General features: G+C 41.1%; 2 protein-coding genes across 3 annotated transcripts in view; one reads left to right on the top strand and one right to left on the bottom strand.

Annotated features, from left to right (window-relative positions):
• Window positions 1-7,773, top strand: part of Rmdn3 (regulator of microtubule dynamics 3) — a 32,607-nt gene extending 24,834 nt beyond the window's left edge. For both annotated transcript variants that reach the window (XM_038330180.1, XM_038330181.1), the window contains one exon: window positions 7,598-7,773. In XM_038330180.1, the coding sequence (XP_038186108.1) occupies window positions 7,598-7,618 (21 nt within the window). In that variant the 3' untranslated portion in view covers window positions 7,619-7,773. The remainder of the gene's footprint in view (window positions 1-7,597) is intronic.
• Window positions 77-25,228, bottom strand: Rad51 (RAD51 recombinase). Its single transcript, XM_038330182.1, has 10 exons — window positions 25,196-25,228; window positions 21,715-21,803; window positions 18,804-18,941; window positions 14,564-14,681; window positions 11,409-11,500; window positions 8,044-8,138; window positions 3,600-3,713; window positions 1,667-1,796; window positions 1,372-1,493; window positions 77-627 (listed from the first exon to the last, which is right to left on the bottom strand). The coding sequence occupies exons 2-10, from the start codon at window positions 21,799-21,801 to the stop codon at window positions 504-506; spliced, it is 1,020 nt and encodes a 339-aa protein (XP_038186110.1). The 5' UTR covers window positions 21,802-21,803; window positions 25,196-25,228; the 3' UTR covers window positions 77-503.
• Window positions 25,229-26,600: the final 1,372 nt, after the last annotated feature.

Below are 26,600 nucleotides of genomic sequence, written 5' to 3' on the forward strand. Positions count from 1 at the left end.
GATAAATGCTTCAAGAACAAGATGCACCACTGGGCTGATAGTCTAGCATGTCTCATGGAAGACTCCTTAACCAAAGCAATTTTTAAATTATGTGAGAGTTCAAGCATATAATTTTAAAGCTTGCATCTTACATATACAGAAAAAGAATGTACTGTTACACATCTCAGGCATTTTATTTTACCATTACTGAGAAGTGAGAGGAGACTCAGGTCTTTCCAGTTTTACTTCTCTTGAAACCTAAGACTGATACTGTTATTTCCTATCTTTCCTCTAAACACTAAAGAAACCAGACATTAATATACTCTATAAGAAATGAGCGTTCAGGTCAGTTTAAATACTGACCCAGCTGTTTCTGCCACCAGAAAGCTGATACAATAATTTTTTTCTGGAAGCCATGCCTTGGCAGTCACACCAGGAAGAGCCTGAAGAAGTCCAGGGAGCTGTCCTCTTCATTAGCTTTACAGCATTTAAAAGTTTAACCAGGAAAAAAAGGCCCCAGTCATTCAGTCCTTGGCATCTCCCACTCCATCTGCATTAATGGCAAACATGGCTTCAGCTTCCGGAAGACAGGGAGAGTCATAGACTTTGCAGATTCTGGTCTCCCCTCTTCCTTTTCTCAGGTACAGCCTGACCCAAAGACAAAAAAAACCACCAAGTTATAAACAATTCTGTTCCTATTCCAGAACTCTTTCAGACAAGCGTTAACTTCCTAAGAGGATTTTTAGGATCTTTTTTTAGTGTATTTGGTTACTTCTTACTTGGAGGAATTAATTTCTCCCATGACTCCCTTATTGAAAAGCTCAAGACGCAAACATTATTTTATAATTAGGGAGGCATATCAAATATTCATGCTTTCTTTCACAACCAAGAGATTTTAATTATACATAGGTGTTTGTGTCTGTGTGCACACGAGGGCAGAGGCCAGAGCTGTGGATATCCTGGAGCTGGAGTTACAAGAGGTTGTGAGCACCTGATGGAGATGCTGGGAACTGAACTCAGGTTCTCTACAAGATCAGAATATGCTCATAATCACCGAGTCATCTCTCCATCCGCAAAGCAAACAGTTGTATCAACCAAAACAAATTTAGTGAGGCTTCCTAAATGTCTATAACAATTTTAATAGGGTTTAAGTGGAAAATTTTTTTTCTTTTTTTTTTTTTTTTTTTTTTTGAGACAGGGTTTCTCTATGTAACAGTCCTGGCTGTCCTGGAAATCACTGTGTGGACCAGGATGGCCTCAAACTCAAAAGAGATCCATCTGGCTCCGCCTCTCAAATACTGGGATTAAAGGCATGCACCACCACTGCCTGGCCAGGAAGTCTGTATCAAAGTTTATGACATCCATTCCAGAAAGCCTCTGTCATCACCTTACCTGGTTGTTGATGCATGGGCAATGATGTTTCCTCCAATGGGTTTTTTGGGATCTGCAGCAAACATGGCTGCTCCATCTACTTGGGCTACTACCTGGTTGGTGATTACCACTGCTACACCAAACTGATGAGGGAAAGAATGTCAGTTTTGTTACCAGTGACATACCAAAACATTAACACTCACAACAAATCAATGGCTAACTAAAGCTCATCTTTGATAATACAAGGTACTAATGTCCTCAGAAGGCTCCTGCAGTTTGTAGCCACTGAAATCTTGGTTTCTTTACTATAGCTTACCTCATCAGCAAGTCGCAGTAGCATCCTCAGAAATCTGGCCAGATGCATTTGCCTGGCTGAAAGCTCTCCTCGGCCCGAGTAGTCTGTTCTGTAGAGGGCAGTAGCACTGTCTACAATAAGCAGTGCATACCTACAAGAAAAAATAGTTCTTTGTTAAAATCTTCTCTTCCCCACTACCCTAAGATTTTACAAGTATTGTATATTTTCCACTTTTCTTCTTTTTGTTATTTATGTAGCCCAGCTGTTCTGAAATTTATGATACTTGTCTCAGTCTCCCAAGTGCAAGCTCATATATAAAATATATGAGCTATTGACACCGACTTCCTAGTTCAAACACACGTTTTATTAAAATGTTTATAAAATGCCCAATCTGAGACATCCTTTGGTGGGTATCTTCTGTTTTAATTTTGGCAGGAGTCTCAGGGTTTCTATAGCTGTGACGAGACACCATGGTGACAACTCTTACAAAGGAAAACATTTAATTGGGGCTGGCTTACAGTTCAGAGGTTTAGTCCATTGTCATCATGATGTGACATGGTGGCATGAGGCAGACATGGTGCTGGAGAAGGAGCTGAGAGTCTACATCTTGATCCCCAGGTAGCAGAAAGTGTACCTCTAACAAGGCCATACCTACTCCAACAAAGCCCCCCTTCTAATAGTGCTACTCCCTGTGAGCTTATGGGGATCAGTTACATTCAAACTACCACACGAGACTTGACCAAAAGCAGTTCTGGGGTTTTGTTCTCACAACACTTGAGACTAAAAACAAGGCCTTATGCATTCTAGAAAAAAATGCCATAGCTTCATTTTTCACTAGTGACTTGACTGAAACCGTAAAGCAACTGTACAAAGAACAAGAGTAGATGACAGTGGGTAAAGTACTTGCCTCTAAGTGGGAGGACCAAGGAAGTCACTGAGGTTACAGGGATTGTAACCTCAGACCTGCTTCCACTGTAGGATGGGAAGTGTTTCTAGAAGCCTGTGGCCTCACTAGCCTGGTTGGACACACAGCAGAGAATAATGGAGATGCTGTCTCAAAGAGGTGGAGAGTGAGAACTGACACCCAAAATTGTCCTCTAACCTGCACGTGAGCCACTTCATATGTATGCCCACACTCACATGAACACTTACACGTCACACACAAAATACACATAAAAATATTTTGGAATGAAAGGAACTTGGAGCTGGAAAGATGGCTCAGCTGTTCGGCTTTCAGAAGACCCAAGTTTATTTCCCAGTACCCATACGAGGTAGCTCATAATGGCCTATAACTCCAGTTCCAAGGGATTCTAGTCCTCTTCTGACCTCTACCCCCACACACAAGGCATACATTTATAGGAACACACAAAAGTAAAAAAAAACTTTAATAATAAAACCAAAAAATATATCATTATATTGAAAACAAAAAACAAAGCTGGGCAGTACTGGTGCACACCTTTAATTCCAGCACCTGGGAAGTGGAAGGGAGGTGGAGCTCTTAGTTCAAGGCCAGCCTGGTCTATAGAGTGAGTCCAGGACAGTTTGGGCTTCACAGAGAAACCCTGTCTTGGGGGGGGAGGGGAAGCAAAAAAAAAAAAAAAATATATATATATAAAAAAAACACCCACTCCCAGGCATGGCGGGCGCACACCTTTAATCCCAGTACCTGGAAGGCAGAGGCAAGTGGATCTTTGAGTTCAAGGCCAGCCTGGTCTATAGATCAAATTCCAAGACAACCAGAGCTACAGAGAAATATTGTCTTGAAAAAAACAAAAACAAAAAACCCAAAAACAACAAAAAACAAAACCAAATCAAACACACACACAAAAAATCACACAAAAGAGAGAAAGAAATATAAAAACAACCACTAAAATTTAAATCTCCCTATATTCAAATGCCTAGATTCAGGAAAAAGGCTGTGGTGACACATTTAATGTCTTTATTGAAAGCATACCTGGATTCTACCATCATGGCTGATGCTTGATAAAGGAGCTGGGTTTGGTGGTCTGTGTTGAACCCTCGAGCATATGCTACATTATCTAGGACATCACTGCCAGAGAGACCGTATCTAGAAAAGAGATTTTTAGGCTTCAGACAGAACTCAGGCACATGAGAAGTTAATACCCAATACTTCTATTACCCAAATAGATAAGAAGTAGCGTTCCCAGTGGTTTCAAGACCCACAAATATGACTTCCTTCCTATTAGAGATATAGGCAAACCAGTTATAGAGATGACAGCAACAACTATTTTAGACTAGAAGCAAGACCTAAAAATAAATTTATTCTTTTGACCTCCTAACTACAACGAGAAATTTTCAAGTATGAGGTAACAATATTCTCCTGGAAAAGCCAAGAACTACAGAGAATTAGGATAAACAAAAATAACAATCCATTCAAAGGTTAGTTATGTTAAATGAATGACACTTTCATATTTATGCCTCAAAGATTGTTTTCTTTCGCTTCTAGAAACAGTAAAGTATGTATCTCTTTTCATAGAATGATCTATATCCTCTCAACTTCATGATTGTCAACTAAGATAGAAGTGCTCAAGGTGGCTCAAGTAAGAATCAATCTCTCTCTCTCCTCACTATGTTGTCACCCTGGCTGGCCTTGAAATCAGACACCTGCCTGTCTATGTCTGGAATGGGAGAATTAAAGAAAGGCATGCATCATCATGCCAAACCCAACAATTTCGCTCATATATACTACTTTCAAAGATAGAATCTCCCCATCTATGAGACTCAGCCAAATGCCTGCTATAAATTTTTTGAGAATTTTTGAGGGTATATGACTATGTTTCCTTGGCTAGCCCCAAATTCCTGGGCTCTGGGGATCTTCAAGGCCCAGTCTCCAGAGCAGCTGAATAGCAAGTGCCTAGAGACCATACTTTGCCAGCTTCCCCTCACCTCTAAAATAGATGTAATTCTCTTCCTTTTGCGCTTCTAAAATCTAGCTTGATTCTTAACACTGGAGAAGAAAAAGTAAATAAAAACTTGTTTTGTCACACCCCCTCCCCCCACTTTTGAGACAGGGTCTCACTATGTTTAAGCTAGCATGGAACTCAGAGTCACCTGCCTCTGTCTCCCAATTGCTGGAATTAAAGACTTGTAGCAACATGCCCAGCCCTTGGTTGTTGTTGAGACAGGGTCTAACTATATAGCTCTGGCTTGCTTAGAACTCTTATGCAGCTCAGGGTATCCTGAAACTCAATAATTTTTTCTCTGCCTCTGGTGTGCTTAGATTATGAGTGCATTATCATAATTACCTTGTTTGAGACATTCTCTTAGCACAATATGGCCTTAGCTGAGGATGGCCTAGAACTCCTGATCCTCCTGCCTCCATTTTCCTTATTGGACAATATAGGTTTCTACCACCATGCTAGGCCCATTTTTTGGTTTTCTTTCTTTTTTTTTTTTTGAGACGAGGTTTCTCTGTGTAGTTCTGGCTGTCTTGAAACTTGCTCTGTAGACCAGGCTGACCTTGAACTCACAGAGATGCCTGCCTTTGCCTCCTGAGTACTATGGTTAAAGGTGTGCGCCACTAGGATCAGCCCTTGGTTTCCTTTTTTGAGACAATCTTACTATAAAACTCCACCTGATCTTGAGCTCAAGATTTCCCTGCCTAGGCCTCCCTCGTACTGGATTACAGGTATACATTATCATACTCAGCAGAATTCATATGTATTTCCTCCTTATTGCCATGATCTAAATGAAGAAAATATATATCTCCTAATTACTATATTATTTGACTCATAGCCCAAAGATAATACTCTCCCACTTTTTACCCTTGATAGAACCATAAACACAAGCTCCCAAAGACTTAGAGCCCGTTAGATTTCATTTAAATACCATTTAAATTTAAAAATTAAAAAAAAATTCTACACGTTGTTGTACAGACTGCATGACATGTGTGGAGGTCAGAACAGCCACAGGTGTCTGCTTTCTCACTCTATCATGTAGGTCCTGGGGACTGAGCTGAGGTGGTCAGGCTTAGCAGAAAACACATCACCCACTAAACCATCTTGTCAGTCCTAACATCATGTTTTAAATTATAAGACAAAAAATGAGAACAAATAGAACATTACTTGGATCAAAAGTGACTGTAGATGTTTCTCTTGTTTAGGGTGCGGATAAAAATAACAGTATTTATTCAGTGCTTGATCAATATACAAATTGCAATGGAAAGGTGTAGAAGCGTGCTCATTTCCCTAGAGGAATTATAGTCTTGTAAAAGAAGTGCAAACAGCACTTAGGAGGTTGAGGATGGTGGACCTCTGTAATTTCCAGGCCAGCTAGAAGATACAGAAAAGAGGATAGATTTTGGTCCAGGTTTCTCCCTGCAGTCTGCTCTTATGTCAGTCCCTTGACCTCTGTGCCTCAGGGTCCTCATTTCAAGTAAGAACTTGTAAAAAAGTGTAGAATCCAGAAGTATAGGAAACTTCTGGAGACCCTTTGCTCTCAGGGATGAAACCTCTTTGGCTCCAGCAAGATGTGTAACTAACACTTGCATAGTGTTTTACAGAATTACCTGGGAGACCTTTGGGGGCCTCCCTCCCTCCCTCTCTCTCTCAAATTAAAATCATCCTCATAAGCTGGGTGTGGTGGTATAAACCTTTAATCCCAGCACTCAGGAGGCAGAAAACAAAGGATCTTTGAGTCTACATATCAGTTTCCAGGACAGCCAGGCCAATCCAGTCTCAAAATAAAACTCAACAAGAATGATAACAAAAAACCCAAGGCCAAAACAAAAACAAACAAACAAAAAAACAAACCCTCAATATATAAGTAAAAGAAAAATCCAATGGCTATAAAGTTTTACTCTGAACTTTATATTCGGTTCCATTGAACTGATCTATCGATCAATCAATCAATCAATCAATCAACAGGGTCTTATGTAGCCTTCAGACTAGGCTGGCCTGCCACCATGCCTGTTTAGTAACTCTCCCTACACATACCTTTTCTTTTCAATAATGAGAATCAAACCTAGGATCTCATGTAAGCTAGACAAATACTTTATCTCTGAGCTATATCCCTAGCTGCATATCTATTTTTAAGACATAATCATTTGTAATGACTACTGTAGTTTTATAATGAGTTTTAAGTTGAAGACTCAGGCTGGAGATGGCTCAGTAGTTAAGGATGATGGCTGCTCTTCCAGAGGTTCTAGGTTCAATTCCCAGCACTCAGACAATGACTCACAACCATAATGTACACCAAAATTCCAACTTTGGATATCCAGTGCCTTCTCTGGCTTCTGGAGTCACCAGGCACTATGGTACACAGACACCCATGCAGACAAAACACCTTCCTCCCAGACACAAATAATAAATAAATGAAACTATTTTCTACATAAATCTTATACATGAGTTTGTTAATTTGCAAAAAAGCTTGCTAGAATTTTGACATGATTTTCAGATTTCAATTTGGTGATGTAGTCTTGGATATTAATAGGTATGGTGTCAGGTGGTGGTGGAGCACACCTTTACTCCTAGCACTCAGGAGGCAGAGGCAGGTATACCACATGAGTTCAATGCCAGCCTGTTCTATAGAGTAAGTTTCAGGACAGCCAAGGCTACACAGAAAAATCCTGTCTCGAAAAAAACCAAAACCCCAAAACAAAAAGTGATTACTGTCTGAGTTCAGTTTCCAGCACTCACATGTGTGGCTTGCTCACAAGCATTTACTCTTTTTTGAACGTAAAGAGGTTCACTTGCCTCTGCCTCCAAATGCTGCGATTAAAGGCATGCACCACCCCCACTCCCAGCTCACTACCATTTATAATTCCAGTTCCAGGGTATCTGACACACTCTTCTGGCCTCCATATGTAATCCCTGCACACAGTACACAGACATACATGCAGGCAACACTCACATTTAAAATAAAAATAAATATTATATAATAAATATAAATAAATTATCATGCCTTCCTGATGAACTGATCTTTTAATTATAGATGTTCTTCCTGGGCAAATGAGGTGGCTCAGAAGACTGGCACCAAACTTGAGCTCAATTCCTGGAACCCACATGGTGGATGGAGGAACCGACTCCTGGAAGTTGTCCTCTGGCCTCCATGTGTGCACATGCATGGGCATGTCCATGCCTATACAAATACACATGGTAAAAAAAGTTTTTCTCATCTGTAGTAGTTTTTTGGGGGAGGGGAGGAGGCTGCTGCAGTCTTTTAATTTCTCTTTTGGTTTCTGATTATGTTTATCTTTTTCAAGCTTTTTATTTCTCTGGAAGACAATATATATTTGGATCTTGTTTTTGATTCAGCCTGAGAGAATTTACAGAGCATTACAACTGGGATGTACAGCAAAGAGACGCTTTCTAGACACATTAACACTCCTAAATACTCTAGTAACAGGTTAAACACATCCTTCTAACTTAGTGACCTACCTTTCAGCCACTGCTAGCAACCGTTCTGGTCTGAATGTACCCTCGGTGTCAATGTACATGGCCTTTCCTTCACCTCCACCACGATCAATGGGAAGCTGGAGGGAAAAAAGAAACAGTGGGAACCATCATTCTTCTGATACAGTGCGCCAAGGTCCACATGATGAATCCAATCCACTCCACATAGGGTTAAACACTTTAACACGTTGTGCTGGGATGGAACAAGCCTTTAATCCCATCACCAGGGAAGCAGGATCTCTGTGAGTTCAAGGGCAGCCTGGTCTACAGAGCAGTTCCAGGATAGTCAGGGCTACAGAGAGATCCTGTCTCAAAAAAACTAACCAACCAACCAACCAACCAACCAACCAACCAACCAGACAACCAAGAAAACCAACAATTCAATCCTGGAAACATATACACACTATATTATTATCTCAAAAAAATAAAAAATCATAACAATTACCAAAAAAAGGAAATAAATAAACAAACAGCTTTAAAATAATGAACTGGGAATGGTGGGTCACACCTACCTAAACTCCCATCCAGGTGGCAGAGACAAGAGTATGTTTTAAGTCAGGAGATCAAAGCCAGCCTGAAACACATACTAAGTTCCAAGACAGGCTGGGTCATAGTATGAGACCTTGCGTCAGGAAATAAGAGCATGGGGCAGGAGAGGTAGACCAGTGACTGCCTGCTCTTCAAAGAGGACCTCATTTCAATTCCCAGCACCCACATGATAGCTCACAGCTGTCTGTAACTCCAACTCCTGGGGATCGGACACCCTCATACAGTCATGCAGGCAAAACACCAATACATACATAAGAAAGCAAGGTCTATATAGATGGCTCCACAGTTAAGAGGACCCGGCTTTTATTTCCAGAACCCACCTGGTGACTCACAACCCTGTAACTAATTCTAGGGATCCAAATGCTATTCTGGCCTTCATGGGGACCAGACATATACTGACATGCATGCACAGGCAAAACACCCATACACACTAAAAAGAAACAAAAATAACAATCAGAGGCAGCAGGACATAATACAAGTTAATAACAGACATGAAGCACATAAAGCTAGTGTTTTGTCAGAGCTGTACTACTTTGAAACAGTACAAAGTACGTGATAAAACTACATATTAAGACTCCTCAGTTCATCAGGTGGTGGTGGCGCACACCTTTAATCCCAGCACTTGGGAGGCAGAGGCAGTTGGATTTCTTTGAGTTCAAGATCAGTCTGGTCTACAGAATAAATTTCAGAACTACACAGAAAAACCCTGTCTCAAAACACAAATAATAAAAGGACTTATCAGTTCAAATGTCAAACATTTGATAACAGGTAGTGGTGGCCCTTCTCTCACGAAGAGGATCAAAGGTCAGCCATTTAGTAAATTTGAAGTCAGCCTCGGCAACATTTGACACTTCCCCAAAATAAACAAACAAACCAGTCCTTAGGGAGTAATGGTGGCTCAACCAGTGTTGTGAGAAGCAGAGGCAGAACTTGAGCTTCCTGTCAGTTTAGGGGGAAAAAAAAAGCCCAAACCAACCAACCAACCAAACAAACAAACAAACCAAAAGCAAACCAAGCAAGCAAGCAAGCAAGCAAGCAAGCAAGCAAGCAAGCAAGCAAGCAAGCAAGCAAGCAAACAAACAAACAAAAAACCCAATGAGTTCTAGGTTCATGGAGAGACTCTGCCTCAAAGGAATAAGGTGGACTTCAAACATCATTTATTCATTTATTTTTGGTTTTTCAAGACAGGGGTTCTCTGTGTAATAGCCCTGGCTGACCTGGAACTCCTCTGTAGATCAGGCTGGCCTTGAACTCAAAGTCCCATCTGCCTCTGCCTTCTGAGTGCAGGTGGTGGTTGTTTTAATGGCGAACTGGTACAGAGTTCACTGCAGAGCCACACACTCACCATCTCCTGGGTGCATATGACAGTGTGCACCATCATGCTTGGCTAGGTTAAAAGTGTTCCCATAAATATTTAGTACTGTAATTTATCTCTATTTTATAGAAATGAGTGTTATTTATCACTTTTACTATTTTAATAATGCTGTGGTATAAATTCTTCACACATTCTTAGACAAATGTGAAATGTTCTAGTACTTTATTAGAGATCTAATACAGGGAATTTCATTTTATTAAGTCAAGAAAATATGAGTTATAATAACAGATAATTTTTTAATTTAATTAGTGAGCTCTCTCATATTTCTGGTCCCAGCTATGAGACTACTATCATGCAATTATTCCAACTATTAATGAATTAGCATTATGTGAAAGAAAATAACAAAGATCTATAGCTATTGAGCCCCTTAGAATATTTATAAAAAGGCTGTTATTGCCAGTCAGTGGTGATGCACACCTTTAATCCCAGCACTTGGGAGACAGAGGCAGGTGAATCTCTGTGAGTTCGAGGCCAGCCTGGTCTACAGAGGGAGTTTCAGGACAGGATCCAAAGTTACAGAGAAACGCTGTCTAAAAAGAAAATTGTACATCATACAATCTTGAAGACTTCAGTTTAGATCTCACGACCAATTTAACAAGTCAGGTGTAGTCTCCCTGGAACCTGCAATCCCAGTGCTATAAAAAACAGAATAACCCAGGCTTGCTGACTGCCAGTCTAGCCAAACAAACCATGAGCGTTAAGTCCAGGGAGTGAGCCTGTCTTAAAGGAATTGAGGTGGAGAGTAATAGATGAAGACATCTGGACCCTTTCCCTGCGGGTGCTTAGACATTTGACCCTTCAGAAACACACGTGTAGTTTCTGAACTACACAAAAAACTACAGAAAAAGCGTTTCTATTAAAAAAGATACCGAGTTTAATGAATCATGTCAGGTTATTATTGCTACACATATTTTTTGAGACATAAAGTGTAGACTGCAGGGCTAGGGAGATGGCTTATCTGTTAAGCGCAGTGGCTATTCTTCCAGAGGACCAGGGTTTGATTCCCAGCACCCACATGGCAGCTCACAACTGCTGTTATTTCTAGTTTGGGGTGGTGGTAGTGTTGGTGGTTTGGTGCCTTTTCTGGTCTCTGAAGGCACCGGGCATGAACATGGTACACAGATATGCATGCAAGCAAAACACCCATACACATAGAAATAAATAGACGATAAATAAACTAACAAATAAATAAATAAAGTTTAGACCAATGAAGAAAGGCAGGTAAATCTAGAAGAAACGGTCAGAAAATATTTTGAGTCAGTCATCTGGAAATTTTTATGGTGTGGAATGATTTTCAGTAGGAATTATCTTCTAACCGGTTATGGGGTTCCAGAGAAAGAACCTTTTACATCCTAACAGATGCATGCAGATATCATGAGTCAAGCAATGCCTGCTGATCTGATTAGCCTGAACCCCAGTAACTCACCTGGCATGTTACAGCCAATGTATGACAGATCTGTGTCTTCCCAGTTCGGAATTCTCCAAACATCTCTGTGATAGATCCAGTCTCAATTCCACCTATGAGAGTAAAAGGTACCCCACATAAAATAACTGTTTAGAAACTATGTTCCTGGAGCACATGGATGTTCTGAAAAAGATCCCATTTTCTTTTTCTTTTGTTTTTTTAAGACAGGGTTTCTCTGTGTAGCAGCCCTGGCTGTCCTGGAACTCACAGGAGATCTACCGGCCTCTGCCTCCCAAGTACTGGGAATAAAGATATGCACATGCACCACCACTGCCTGGCTAAAGTCCCCCATTTTCAATAATTGGTAATTTGTTCATTTTTGGGGGGGGGGAAAGCGGGCTAGGCTCACTAGCACATACCTACAGGCCAGCTATGTGGAAAGATGAAGCAGGAGAATAAATAAATAAAAAAGTTCAAAGCCTGTCTGAGAAATATAGGAAATTCAAGGCCAGCCTGCACAATACATTGTAGCTTGATGGTAGAATGCTTGCTTAGCATAAAAGGCCCTGGATTCAATTCTTAATTACCACAAAAAATAAAATAAAAACAATAAATAAAAATCCCACTTGCTTTAAAACAATTACAGCTTATTTTGTATATAAGAGGTTCTGGGCATTTATCACCTTGTCTCCTCAGGTCAACTTCTACCAAAAGCTGACATTCATGAAATCCCCAGCATGTTCAAGTCTCCATTTATACATGCATTCTTTTGTGTTGCTATAGTTTTTAGGCAATTTTATTCCATGTATAGCTTCATATAATTGTTACCATAATCAAGTTATAAAACTCAATCATGGAGGCTGGAGAGATGGCTCAACGGTTAAGAGCACTGACTGCTTGCTCTTCCAGAGGACCCAGGTTCAATTCCCAGCACCCACATGGCAGCTCACAACTGTCTGAAGATCCAGTTCCAGGGGATCAGACACCTTTATACCAGTGCACATAAAATAAATTTTAAAAAACTATAAGAAATATTAAAAAAAAAAACCTCAATCCTGAAAAGCCCACAAGCAGCTTCTGCAGTTTTAAAACAATCCAGTATTCACCATTTCATGTGAATCTCCTTGTCCAATGTACTTACCTGTATCACTCATGTAACTAAAAGCCTAAGGGATACGAAGTCTTATCTTGAAGAAAACAGGCACAAGGACATTAAATAATCGTCCCAAGAAATATTATTTCCACCATTAATCGAGTCAATAAATACTAGGAATAAGAACCTTTCATTTTTTGTGAGACAGGGCTTTATGTAGTTCAGGCTTGCCATAACTCCCTCTGTAGCTGTGATGACTTAAACACCCAATCCCCTTCCCTTCATATCCTAAGTGGTCGGATTACAGGCATGAGCCATGAGGTCATCATCTGGTTTGGTTTTTTTGTTTTGTTTTTAGATGGGTCTCAGCCCTGGCTGCTCTAGAGGGAAGGGGATCGTAGAGTTCAAAACCAGACAGACAAGGGGGTACCTTTAATCCCAGAGCTCAGTAAACAGAGGCAGAGGGATTTCTGTGAGTTCCAGGCCAACCTCTGCAATGGACAAATATTAACAAACTATACTCCAAGTAGTATAAAAAAAGTAGCTATACTGTAATATTATAATGGACAAATATTAACAATGGACAAATATTAACAAACTATACTCCAAGTAGTATAAACAAAGTAGCTATACTGTAATATTATAATGGACAAATATTAACAAACTATACTCCAAGTAGCTAAACAAAGAATGTTTTGTATCGAGAAGTACACCTGAGTCTGGGCTCAATCTTTCTATGGGTTTTTTTTGTTTTTAAATTTTTCTTTCCTTCCTTCTTTCTTCTGGCTTTTTGAGACACTGTTTCTCTTTGTAGGCCTAGCTATCCTGGAACTCACTCTGTAGACCAGACTGGCCTTGAGCTCAGAGAGATCTGACTCCCTCTGCCTCCTGAGTGAGGAGTGATACTCACTACCACTGCCTGTTTTTAAAATTTTGTTATCATCAGTACTGTGTGATATGATGTGTGGGAGTCTGGGCAGGCATATGCCACAGCTCACATGTGGAAGACAGAGAGTAACTCCGGGGAATCACGGAAGGTTCTCTCCTTCTGTGGATTAAAGGGACCTAACTCAGGTCATCAGAGTTGTGAGGCAACCACCACTTGCAGAACTATTGGTCTGTCTTCCTCCATTATATTTAACAAGTCAACAAATTTCAATCTTGTATTAGAATAAATAAATATATAAACATATGCACAATCATACTTATTTCCTTAAGCAGAGGATTTGTAGCCAGAGCTACAGAGCGAGACAGTGTTTCAAAACCAAACCTAATGTTATTTAATTTACAGGCAATTTTAGTATTTTATAAGACAGAGCTATACTGGCTTTGGGGGGGCCTGGCCTGTTTGGATGCTTACCTTCCTAGACCTGGATGGAGGGGGGAGGAACTTGGACTTCCCACAGGGCAGGGAACCCTTACTGCTCTCTAGACAGGAGAGGGAGGGAGAGTGGAGGAGGGAGGGGGTAAATGGGAGGAGGGGAGGAGGCGGAAATTTTTACTAAATAAAAAAATAAAATAAATAAAATAAATTATAGGAAAAAAAAAGACAGAGCTAGTATGACTAACTAATTCCTATAATCTCAAATTTTAGTACTAGGGGAATAGGCAAGAAGACCAAGAATTTAAGGACATCCTTGGCTCCTGATTCAACTCCTAAAACCACCAAAAATAAGAAAAAAATATTTAAATCACCATGTATTTTTAAAATGATGTTAGATTTTTGGAAGGTGAGAAAGGAATCTACAGGTATCTTCACCTAGCCTCCTCCAGGGTCTCCATTTTTCTCAGCTGTAGTATAATACAGCATCAGTGGGAAAGCTGGCATTCCTATAACCCACAATATGTCCAAATGAGCCCAGAACATGAGACGTCAACACAAGCCAGCAAACCAACAAACAAAGCCCTAAACTAAGAAAATCTTACAAAAGCAAACCTGCAGAATCAGCCAGTCACGGCGGTGAAGAAATCTCCTGTTCGCCCTTCTCTATGTCATACCCCATCTAACAGGTTCCACACCAACATTCGAGTTTGCACAGCTGTGTTTATCAGGGTTCATAAAATAGGAAAGGGACTACTATACCTTGAAGCAGTTTGTCAAGTTCTTTGGAGCCAGTAGTAATCTGTATGATTTCTGATCGCCTTTGGTGAAATTCAGTTGCAGTAGTGAATCCCATTGGAACTAATTTAGCTGCCTCAGTCTAGAACACATTAAGAAAAATTAAACCAATAATGTTTAACACAGGTAAAGAAACTAGTATCTGGAAAACTTGGGACCAAAAATGCTTTGGACTGTGACTTTAGACGATTTGGAGTTATTTGGATAGACTTTACCAGCTGCAAATCCACTGAATAGTCCAAAATCTGAAACTCCTGGAGTGTGAGGTTTTTGATAAAAAATTTCAGATTTCCGCACATTTCACCTCTTGTTTTTGCATTGGAGACGATCAACCCACATGTATAGTAGGAAAGGCCAGGCACAGGACAGGAAAACACTGGTGTGCTAGGGTGACAGGAGTGAAATGCCACAGCAGCTTTAAAAAAGAATCCTACATATGTGACTTATCTATGTGACAAGGTAATATGTCTCTTTTTTAAAAGATTTAGTTTCATTTACTATATATACAGTGTTTTGCCTGCACGTGTGCCTGCTGGCCAGTAGAGAGCACCAGACCCCATTACAGATGGTTGTGAGCCACCATGTGGTTGCTGGGAATTGAACTCAGGACCTCAGGAAGAGCAGGCAGTGCTCTTAACCTGTGAGCCTTTTCTCCAGCCCCAGTGTAGTATGTCTTTATATTTTATTTCCTGTTCAGTCATCTCTTAACATTCTGCTTTGCAAAACAAGGACATATACCATTCCAGACTTCTCACTTTATATTAATTCTTCATCCCTATGTTTTGGTTTTTCGAGACAGGGTTTCTCTGTGTAGTCTTGGCTGTCTTGGAACCTAATCTATAGACCAAGTTGGCCTCAAACTCAGAGATTCACCTGCCTCTGCCTCCTGAGTGCTGAAATTAAAGGCATGAGCCACCATCATCTGGTCTGTTCTTAATTATTTATTTTTATTTTATGTGTGTTGGTCTTTTGCCTGCCTGTATGTCTGTTTGAGGTTGTCAGATCTTGGAAGTTACAGTTGTGAGTTGCCATGTGGATCCTGGGAAGTGAACCTGGGACCTATGAAAGAGCGGTCAGTGCTCTTCTGAGCCGTCTCTCCAGCCCCATATTGTCTACTTTTTATTTTTTAATTATTTATTTTTATTTTATTTGCATTGGTGTTTTCCCCACATGTATGACTGTGTCAGATCTTGGAGTCAGAGACAGTTGTGAGCCACCATGTGGGTGCTGGGAACTGAACCAGGTCCTCTGGAAGAGCAGTCAGTGCTCTTAACCACTGAGCCATCTCTCCAGCCACATCACATTTTCTTATTTTAAACACTTGATTATTTAATGGTATGGCTTAGCATATAAACATTTACAAAGTTTATTATTTATGTGACTAACCAAAGAATCTAGTAATAGCAGAGCAAAACTGACCAATTATTGATTTTCTAAGTATATACAAATAAAATTTATACCTCACTTTAGTAACAAAAACTGTACTATAGGTAGAAAAATCAGTCTTAATATAATGGGCCAATAAAACTAAACATCTAGGTATCTAGAGAGATGGTTCAGTGGTAAAAAGCACTTGTTGCTCTTGCAGAAGATCCACATGGAGGCTCACAACTGTCCATAACTCTCATTCTAAGGGACCTAGCACCAACTTCTGGCCTCCATGGGCACCAGGTAAGCACACACTGTACTTAAGTACATGAACGCAAATCACTCATACATATGAATGTAAATAAATCTTTACAATAATAACAACTAACTATACACTTACAGGATAAAGAGCTGGCTCAGTAGTTAAGAGTACTTGCTCTTGTGGAAGACCAGGTTCAGTTGCCAGCACTCACCTGGTGACTCACAACCACCTAAAATTAGTGTCAGGGGATTATCCGCCCTCTTCTGACCTCTGCAGGAACCAAGTATGGGCATGTTGTACATACATGCAAGCAAGAAAAACACTAATATACATAAAATGTATCTTTAAAAAATTTAAGAACAAAATCATACATGTATATAGTATTTGAATGTTAAACATGAACTTGAGTGGGGGCAATCATACATGTGTGTATCACCATGTTTGCCTTCTATTGCCTCTATTTCCTTCTTCTGTTTTCTTCTTCTTCTTCTTTTTTTTTTTTTTTGGGAGACAGGAGCTCACTATGTAGTGCTGGCTGTCCTAGAACTCACTATGTAGACCAGGCTGGCTGGCCTTGAACTCTACCTGTCTCTGCCTCCTGAGTACTGGGATTAAAGGCGTACCACCATATGCAGGTTCAATTTTCTCTTTCAATACCTCTGCATTATTTCATAGTGTATTATAAAGGCAAAATAAGGACATGAGAGATGGGAAGAGTTTGTGGCTTAGTAGTATAGTGCTCACTTAGCATGCATAAGGCTCACTCCAGCGCTGCATAAAAAAGACAGGGTGTACCCTTGTACTCCCAGAACCAGGGAGGTAGAAACAAGACCAGCTCAAAGTTGTTTTTAGTTACCTTGAATTTGAGGCCAGCCTGAGGTATCTAAACAATAACAGCAGCGGCAACAAAACTTTTAAAAAAGCATCTGATAGTGTTTGAAAGCATTAAATACTATTTTAAAAAAGGGTTATTGAATATCTACCCCATATACAGCTGAGACAGTAATAACATCAGTGGCTTTTATTTTTATATACTTTTGGAGCAGGATCTTGTATATTACAAGCTTCCTTCAACTCACAACTCTCCTGCCTCACCCTCCTGAGTGCTGAGGTTATAGGTGTGCATCACCATACCAAGTCGTTATTTTCTATTGTTTTTTAAGATAAAGTCTCCTGTAGCCTAAGCTTGCCTGGAACTACATGGTCTAGAATGAATATGAACTTCAGGGAATCCTCCTGCTTCAGCCTTTCAAGTGTTCCACAATTCCCAGCTCAATAAAATCACTTGTCATTTGTTATAGTAAAAAACAAAAACAAATGGGCGTGTGGAGGTGGCAGCACGTGCCTTTAATGCCAGCACCCCAGATGCAGAGGCAGAGGCAGGTGGATCTCTGTGAGTTCAAGGCCACACCGGTGTACAGAGTTAAGCTCCAGGTCAGCCAATGCTACAGAGAGAAACCCTGTCTCGAAAAACCAAAAACCAAAACAAATAAAAATACCTTAAGCAAATGATAGGAAGATACCGTCTATGATAAATTTAGTTATGGGGTATACACACTGGAACTTAATACAGGACTTTGATATTTATGCAATAAAATAGCTTTGGGGCTTGAAAGTAAAACCTATTTATTGTGAAAAATGTAGCAATGTCAGAAAATTGTAAAAAAACAAAACAAAACAAAACAAAAACTTGGGCTGGAGATGGCTCAGCAGTTAAGAGTACTTTCTGTTCTTGCAGAGGACTAGGTTTGGTTCCCAGAACCCACATGATGGCTCACAAATGTCTGTAACTCCAGTTCCAGAGGGATCAAATATGTTCTTCTGGCTGCTGCAGACACCAAACATACACGTGGTGCACATATACATGTAAACGGATTTTTCTTTGGGCCACCAGCTCACAAAAAATGCAGAGTCTTATTAATTATGAAAGCTCAGCCAATAGGTGAGACTTGTTTCTAACTAAGTCTTATAACTTAATTTAACACATTTCTATTCATCTATGTGTTGCCACATGAATTATGGATTTACCTCTCCTTCATGTCTGTTCCCTCTCAGTCCTCAGTCGGCGGGCGACTCCTGGCTTCTCCGCCCTTCTTACCAGCATCATCCTCTGTGCCTAGAAATCTTGCCTAGCTATCAGCCATTCAGCTTTTTATTAAGCCAGTATTAATGACATATCTTCAGTGTACAAAAAGATTATTCTGCAACAATACACTTGTAGGAAAAACATACACATAAAATAAAATGAATAAAATATAAAAATGAAAGAAAATAAATGCTGGAGCCCAGATCAGTAGCAGAGCATGTACTTCAAGTATACATGAAGTCCTGGGTTCAATTCCCAGCCCAGAGACAAAAATCAAACCAAAACAATAACCAGTTCATATTCTTACTATGTGGGAATAATGACATTAATATTTTAGTGCATCTATCCCTAGTGCACCTTCCGTACATACACAGAAAATACACACATTTTAATGGGGCCCTATCCCGGCTCTGGTATTATATACTGTTAACACACTAATTATTCTCACTATCGTGTCTGCCCTCCCACCATCACAAAGCTAGACTTACCAGAATTTTGTCAGCTTTGGCTTCACTAATTCCCTTAATATTTATAAGTTCCTTCTTCGGTGCGTAAGCAACAGCCTCCACCGTATGGAAACCAGCCTCTTCCAATTTCTTCACATCATTGGCATTTATGCCACATTGCTGTAAGAAAACAATGGATGAACTAAGGCCTCTTGTCTAATACAGACAGTACATGTTAGAGAGGTATTTGAAGATCACTAAATTATGTAAAACCTCTAAAAATCTATATATGAATCATTGAATAACAAGCTATAACTTTTTCATTAGTTTTGGGCTGGGGAGGCAGTGAAATAGGGATATGTGGTAGCTATTACCCAAAGAGGTTGAGACCGGTGGATTCCTGACTCACTGGCCAGCCAGCCTAGCCCAACCAGTAAACTCTAGGCTAAAAAGTATGTGTGTTTCCTCCCCTCCAAAAACAGGGAGGTAAGATGGCTCCTGGGGAGCAATAAAGGTGACCTCTGGCTCCCATATGCACATATACTACTACACACATAAGAATTTTAAACTAGCACTATATTCATGCATGTTAAGATGAAATTGAGATTAAACTAGTAGCAGAACATGGTGGTGCACGGTTTTAATCCCAGCACATGGGAGGTAGAGGCAAGATCTTTGAATTCCAGGCCAGCCTGGTCTACACAGTGAGTTCCAGATAAGCCAGGGCTATGCAGAGAAGCCCCACCTCAAAAAACTAAAACCAAACCAAAGCAAAAACAAAAACAAAAAAAAACCTAATAACTCCTAACCTTTCATACTATGACCTGAAATGATCTTTGGTATACTGATCCTCCACACAACTTTGAAGCAGCGTTTTCTAATGCCTTCCACATCAGGCATACAGAAATGGTTATTTCACTCAGTGCTAGGACAAACAGATAGGACTGCCCCAGAGTCAGAGCGACCTTGGCATAGCAATATCCTTTTGGAAGAACAATGACTGGAAAGCTCTGCTCGACATTAGGATGGAGAAAATAGAACGCTAGAGAGATGGCTCAGCAAGCAGGTAAGAGCACTGGCTGCTCAGGCGGATCTGTGATTTCAAGACCAGCCTAGTTTACAGAGCAAGTTCCAGAACAGGCACCAAAGCTACAGAGAAACCCTGTTTCAAAAAACCAAATAATAATAGTAATTCACAGCAACCACATGATAGCTCACAACTATCACTAATGAGATCTGGCGCCCTCTTATGGCCTGTGGGCATACACGCAGGCAGAGCACTGTATATATAAGAAATAAATCTTAAAAAAAAAAAAAATCACCCCCCCCCATGGGGCCTATGAGAAATAGGCACGATATCGTATAGCTCAGCTACACAATGACTTTGGGACCAGCCTGGGTTCCCAGCACCTACATGGTGGCTCACACTACCTGGCAACTCCAGTTCCACAGGATCCCATGCCTTCTTTTGACCTAAACAAATACCGGGCATTCACGTGATATACATACAAGCAGGAAAACATTTATATATAATATCTTAGGGTTATTAATGCTGTAATAAGCACAATACCAAAGCAACATGGGGAGGAAAGGGTTTATTATCTGGCTTACACCTCTCCACATCACTGAACTTCACGGAAGAAAGCCAGGACAGGAACTCAAATAGCAACAGGAACCTGGAACAAGGAACTGATCTAGAGGCCATGGAGGAGCCACAGAGAAGCAGTGCCACAAAGTTTGAGAGAGGGTCTCATGAAGCCAAAGCCTGATAAGAAGCAAAGCACTCTGAACTCCTGAATCTTTTTTGCTTCACTAGTAGGAAGTCGCTTGTCTGGTTCCAGGTCACACAGACTCCCAAAATAACCACACAGAAACTGTATTAGTTAAATCACTGCTTGGCCTATTAGCTCTAATTTCTTAGTGGCTAGCTTTTACATCTTAATTTAGCCCATTTCCATTATTTTATATTTTACCATGAGGTTTGTGGCATACAGGCAAGGTTCCAGCTTCTCTGTCTCTGGCTGCAGCTCCATGGCTTCTCCCTGACTCTGCCTTTCTTCCAGCATTCAGTTTAGTTCATCTGTCTCCACCCCCCAGATCTACTCTACCCTATCACAGGCCTAAGACAGTTTCTTTGTTAACCAATGGTATTCACAGCATACAGAGGGGAATCCCACATCACAGAAGCAAGTACCACCAAGCTCAGCTCATTTAAGTAGTTCCCAAAGTCTTTATTTATATATTTATTTTCCCTTTTTGTGGTTTTCAAGACAGGGTTTCTCTCTATAGCTTTGAAGCCTGTCCTGGAACTCACTCTGTAGATCAGGCTGGCCTTGAACTTACAGAGATCTGCCTGCCTCTGCTCCTGAGTGCTGGGATTAAAGATACATGCCACCACTGCCCAGCGTTTCCAAAGTCTTGAAGTCTGGGTAAATTGGAAAATTTATATAAACAAAGACAGAAGATCAAGGTGTACCTTCCCACTGGGGCCGTTGCAAACTCACAGAAATACTGTACAGATTTAGTACTTAATATTCTTCCTGCTGCTTTTTGTGTGTTTGTGTGTGTGTGTGTGTGTGTGGTGTATGTGCACATGCACGTTCAAGTGTGTGCATTCCTGGGTTACACCACTAATTCCCTCGTCAGCACTTTAACACTTAGTATAATTAGCACTGAGATTCCACCATGGGATACTAGACCTTTGTTTCTAAAGTTAAGCTCTTAGAGAGAAAACAGTGCAGGAAGAAAATTGTCAAAAGACTTGACCAGTAGAGTCATAATATGTCTCTAACAATCCTGTTATTATAAGTCTTAATAACAATTCTGTGCTTTTCTGTAGAAACTGACAAGCTCCTGAAACCCCAACCTAATTTCTGTAAAGGTTAATTTGTTCCATTTCATAGAAGACTGTATGACAGCATTGTAAGTAAATACTTAGCAACTAAGAACATACCTCTAATCGTGAAATAGGTTGTGGACCAAAGCTTTCTTCTTCCACTGAAGTATCTGCATTTGCGTCAAGCTGCATCTGCATAGCCATGACTAAAATATACAGATAGGCACCAGTATGAATGAACACTAGAAAAATACTCTTGGGGTAATAACGAACTGCAAGTTTAGTTTTCCAACAAACCTTTGAAGAATTACAGCTAGCCCTCTCTAGCCACAGGTTAAGAGCAACTGCTTCTCTTGAACAGCATCCAGGTTCAGGTCTCAACACCCACATGAAAATTCGTAACTGTCTATCACTCCAGGAGACCCAACACCCTCTTGTGACCATGCATGCACAGGACAGGAGTGCTATGCTTACATAGACATAGAGGCAAAGCATTCATACACAGAAAAACAAGCTTTAAAAAGTACGTGTGTCTAAGCTACAGCTGCGGGCTGTGTGTAGCTAACGATAGTCGATAGTTTATTCAAACAGATCTTTCAAAAAAAAAAAGGTATTTTTACAAGGCAGAAAGTTTCAAGACTTCCCATATAACATAGTGAGTAAAATTTCAAAACAGAGAATTTTTTTTTACTCTTATTTATTTTAATGTGCATTGGTGTTTTGTCTATCTGTGTGTCTGTGTGAGGGTGTCAGATCTAAGATCTGGAGTTACAGTTGTGAGCTGGGAACTGAACCTGGGTTCTTTGGAAAAGCAGCCAGTGCTTTTAAAAACTGAGTCATCTCCCCGGACCAGAATATTTGTATGTTCTTAGAATACACAAAGCAACAATAATCTAACAGGAAAACACAGGCTAGAAACAGGGCAAGTCCTTGTCTAGGAGAAAGAGACATTGAGTTGAATCCTCAGCACCACAGAGCAAATAAAATCTGACTATATTATTTTATTTTCAGCACTGAAGATGGAATTCGGGTCCCTAAACAGGTTAAACAACTACTGAAATAAGCCCTTAGCTCTGACTACACTTAAATTTATAACTTTTAAGCCTTGGGATATAGATCAATTGGTAGTCTTTGCCTGTCATACATGAAGCTTTGGGTTTGATACCAGGCACTGCATAAAACCAGGCGCGGTAGGCATGTCTTGTAATCACGGTAGGCATGTCTGTAATCCCAGCATTTAGGAAATAGGCAGGGAGATTAGAAATTCAAGGTCATTCAAGTTTGAGGTTAGCCTAGACTACCTAAAACCCTGTCTTAATCAATCATTCAACAAAACTTCAAACCACCAAAGACATCAAGAACACGAAGAATCAAATCATTTGATTTTGAAAAATATTTGCCACATACAATCAGAGAAAAAATATTTGCCACATACAATCAGAGGTGGGTAATCAAAATACAAACATAAAGAACTCGTTCAAATAAGAAATAGAAAGACAACAAAAATTAGATAATTAAAGAGGAAGGTATCTCCACAACAAAAACATGAGCAAACATGAAATCTCATCAGTAACCAAGAAAATTAGAACCACAAGAGGAGAAAAAAAGCCTGGTATGGTGGCGCATGCCTGCAGTAGCACTTAGGAGGCTGAGGCAGGAAGACTGCCCCAAATTCAGGGACAGGCTGGGCTGCATAATATGGCTGTCTCAAACAGAAGCCGCCACACCCACTCCAAAGTTCGTAAAATATTACTAATTAATATTTATGTGCGTTTCTAACTGAAGCTTCTAAAGAAGTACACTTTCAAAAGAAAGTTCTTATCTTTCAAAGTACATCATTTAGAAAGAAATGCAACACTCCTTTCACTTCTAACAATGCTTTGCACTGTCTGAAGCAAGTACTTCTAAAGAATTACATAACATCATAAAACAGCAAGTGTTGGCAAGCACTTGTGGGAACAATCAAACATTCACTACTACTGGTATATTTACATGAAGCTTAAAAACAGACTAGGGAAGCACTAGGGAAACAAAATCAGGAAATTGAGTTCAACCTTAGCCTGGGCTAAGATCCAAAAACAAAAATAAAAGAAAAGGGCTGGGGAGCTGTCTCAGCGGTTAAGAGCACTGGCAACTCTGCGAGAGGTCCTGAGTTCAATTCCCAGCAACTACATGGTGGCTCACAGTCGTCTATGTGATCTGATACCTTCTTCTGGCATACATGCAGAAGAGTACCATATACATAAAATAAATCTTAAGAAACAAAAAAGTATTTAAAAAATAAATAAAAGCAAAAAATGGCCGGCACGGTGGCACTCTGCGGTAGGCCAGCACCTAGGAGGCAGAGACAGTAAGTAGCAGGATCCTAAGTTCAGACTGGTTTACAAAGTCAGACTCTGCCTAAACAATGTCTTGTGAAAAGGGGCCAAGTTAGTGAGCATTATTAGAAATCACTGTTTAGCAATTAAGGTGAGGGGAAAATATTAGACAAGGAAGGATAACAGAGGTCTTTAGGTTGATGACGACATTGATTATTACACAGATGCATTCATTTCGTAACAATTCATGTATGCACGCACGTGTGGTTTTTGTATTTTATACTTCACTTTATTGCTATTTTTGAACGTTCTTTTTAGACTTACTTTTTTGTGCATGAGTCTTTTGCCTGCATATATGTATGGGTACCACAAGCATGCCTGGTGTCTGTGGAGGTCATTAGACAGCACTGGACCCCCGGAAACTGGACATGGGTGGTTCATGTGGGTGTTGGGAACTGAACTCGGGTCCTTTGCAACAAGAGCTCTTTTCGGCAGCGTCATTTCTCCAGTGCCCCTACTTCACTTTCTTCCTGAGACAAGCTCTTCCACAGTAGTTCAGGTTGGCCTTGAAACTGCCATCTTCCTGCCCAGCCCCTCAAATGCTAGGATTCTAGGAGAGGTGAGTCAGCAAGGCAGGATTCTCTTTAGAAATTTGTGTTGCACTTTACAGTTTTTTACTTTGTTGTTTACACAATCTCTGAACGCCTACCTCAGTCTCCAAAAAAAATCACTGGACCCCCGGAAACTGGACATGGGTGGTTCATGTGGGTGTTGGGAACTGAACTCGGGTCCTTTGCAACAAGAGCTCTTTTCGGCAGCGTCATTTCTCCAGTGAGAAATTTCAACCACCATGCTCCACTTTAAAAAAAAACAAAACAAAACACAAAACACAGCAACCAAGAATCTGTTGGCCTTGGCCCTATTATTTAACAGCTGTGCGCACTTCTCTCTGGCTCTCGGCTTCCTGCCGCGGGCCCACAGAAATGAACTTCAAAGTCTGTAATCCCAGCATTTGGAAGACTGAGGCAGGAGTTCGAGCCCCGCCAGGAGTAGGGCGCGAGCCCGGGTCTCAAAACAAAAGCGTCAAGTAGGGTTCGGTTTCTCGACATCGAACTCAGTGGGCCGGTTAGCGTCGGCCGGTTGGTCCCAGGCAGGGGCCCAGCGCCGCCAAGCTCGCGTTTCTCAGGGCAGAGGGGACCCCAAAGCTAGCTGTGGGAGCACTGGCCACCGGCTGACGAACCCGAGCGGCCGTGTGGGGGTCCGCCCGCGCTCACACTCACCCGTCCCGCAGGCTTGGGCCGCGCGCTCCTTCCGGCGGCCGGCTCTGCACACGCCCCAAGAACCCCCGTCCCCGGCTCGAACCCCGTCGCAGCTCCTCTGTCGGTCTTCTATGAAGAACAGGAGCAAATTTCAGCCTTCCCCGCCGCGCTACTGGGAACACCACAGCTCTGCCTCGGACCCGGTCAGCGACGCGCGACTTTCATAAATCCCGCCAAAGCCTCACGGGCGGTCACGCCCGCATCCTGCGACGTCATCACGCCTCTCTCAGACCCGCCTATAGCCCCTTCCGCTGAGAGCCTGACAGACAGCACGATGACTGAAGCTGAGTGATTCCGTAGGTCACTTTTGCCTTCCTCTAGGACTGTTCTGTGTCAACCTTTCTCGTTTCCTGACTGAAGACTACACGTCCCCAGGGGCGATGTGGTCGACCTAGGACTACATCACCCAGCATGCACTGCTGCGGACGCTGCTTAGTAAAAATTCCTGCTCAGCGCGTGTTGGCCTAAGTCAGAAAAGGTCTTGGCGGTGTACAGTATTGTCAGAATGGCGACTTTTGGCAGTCGGGGTGCCTTTGGGAACTACATGCTTTACAAGTCCCTGTGGGTGAAGAGGTGAATAAGCCGGAATAAAAGAATAAAAGGAGCGAACAAAACCAGCGACTAGCAAATTAGTGTGGCACTCAGCGTGTTATTAAAAAAAAAAAAGTATTTGGGGCTGGAGAGATGGCTCAGAATTTAAGAGCACTGGCTGCTCTTACAGAGGACCTGAAGTGCTCCTACAGAGGACCTGAACTGAATTCTCAGCAACCACATGGTGACTCACAACCATCTATGATGAGATCTGGTGCCCTCTTCTGGCATGCAAGTATACACACAGGCAGAACGCTGTTTAAAGTATTTGGTTGGGCAGTTAGATATAATTTAAATAAGTTAAATACATTTATAAAACTACCAAAAATAAAATGAAAAAGAAAAACTCACTCTGAAGTGATTTTTGGTTTTGTTGTGTTTTCTAGAACTCCAGAAAAGGCTCAGAATTGAAAGTAAACGTTTGTGCAGTTTGTCAGGAGCTGTAACTTCAGCGTCTTGTTTTGTCTGTGTGTTTTATCTGTGTGCTTTGAGACAGGATTTGATATACCCCAGCCTGACCTCATACTCTTTGTACCCGAGAATGACCTTAATCCTTCCCCTGTATTGATTTTCTGTGCTGGGATTGCAGGAATGATCCACCACTATATTCTGTACAAGGAGGGAACCCAGGGCTGCAGGCATGCTAGACATGCCCTTCAACATAGCTGCATGCTAAATATGCTGTTGCCCCCAGACAATAGGAAGCAGTCTAGAGAAAACAATGGCCGCATTCTCAAAAGTTGGGTTATGCATGTTTGTTATCATTTAAAAGGGG

This window comes from Arvicola amphibius, chromosome 5 (genome assembly GCF_903992535.2).
Source record: "Arvicola amphibius chromosome 5, mArvAmp1.2, whole genome shotgun sequence".
Lineage (NCBI taxonomy): Eukaryota > Metazoa > Chordata > Mammalia > Rodentia > Cricetidae > Arvicola > Arvicola amphibius.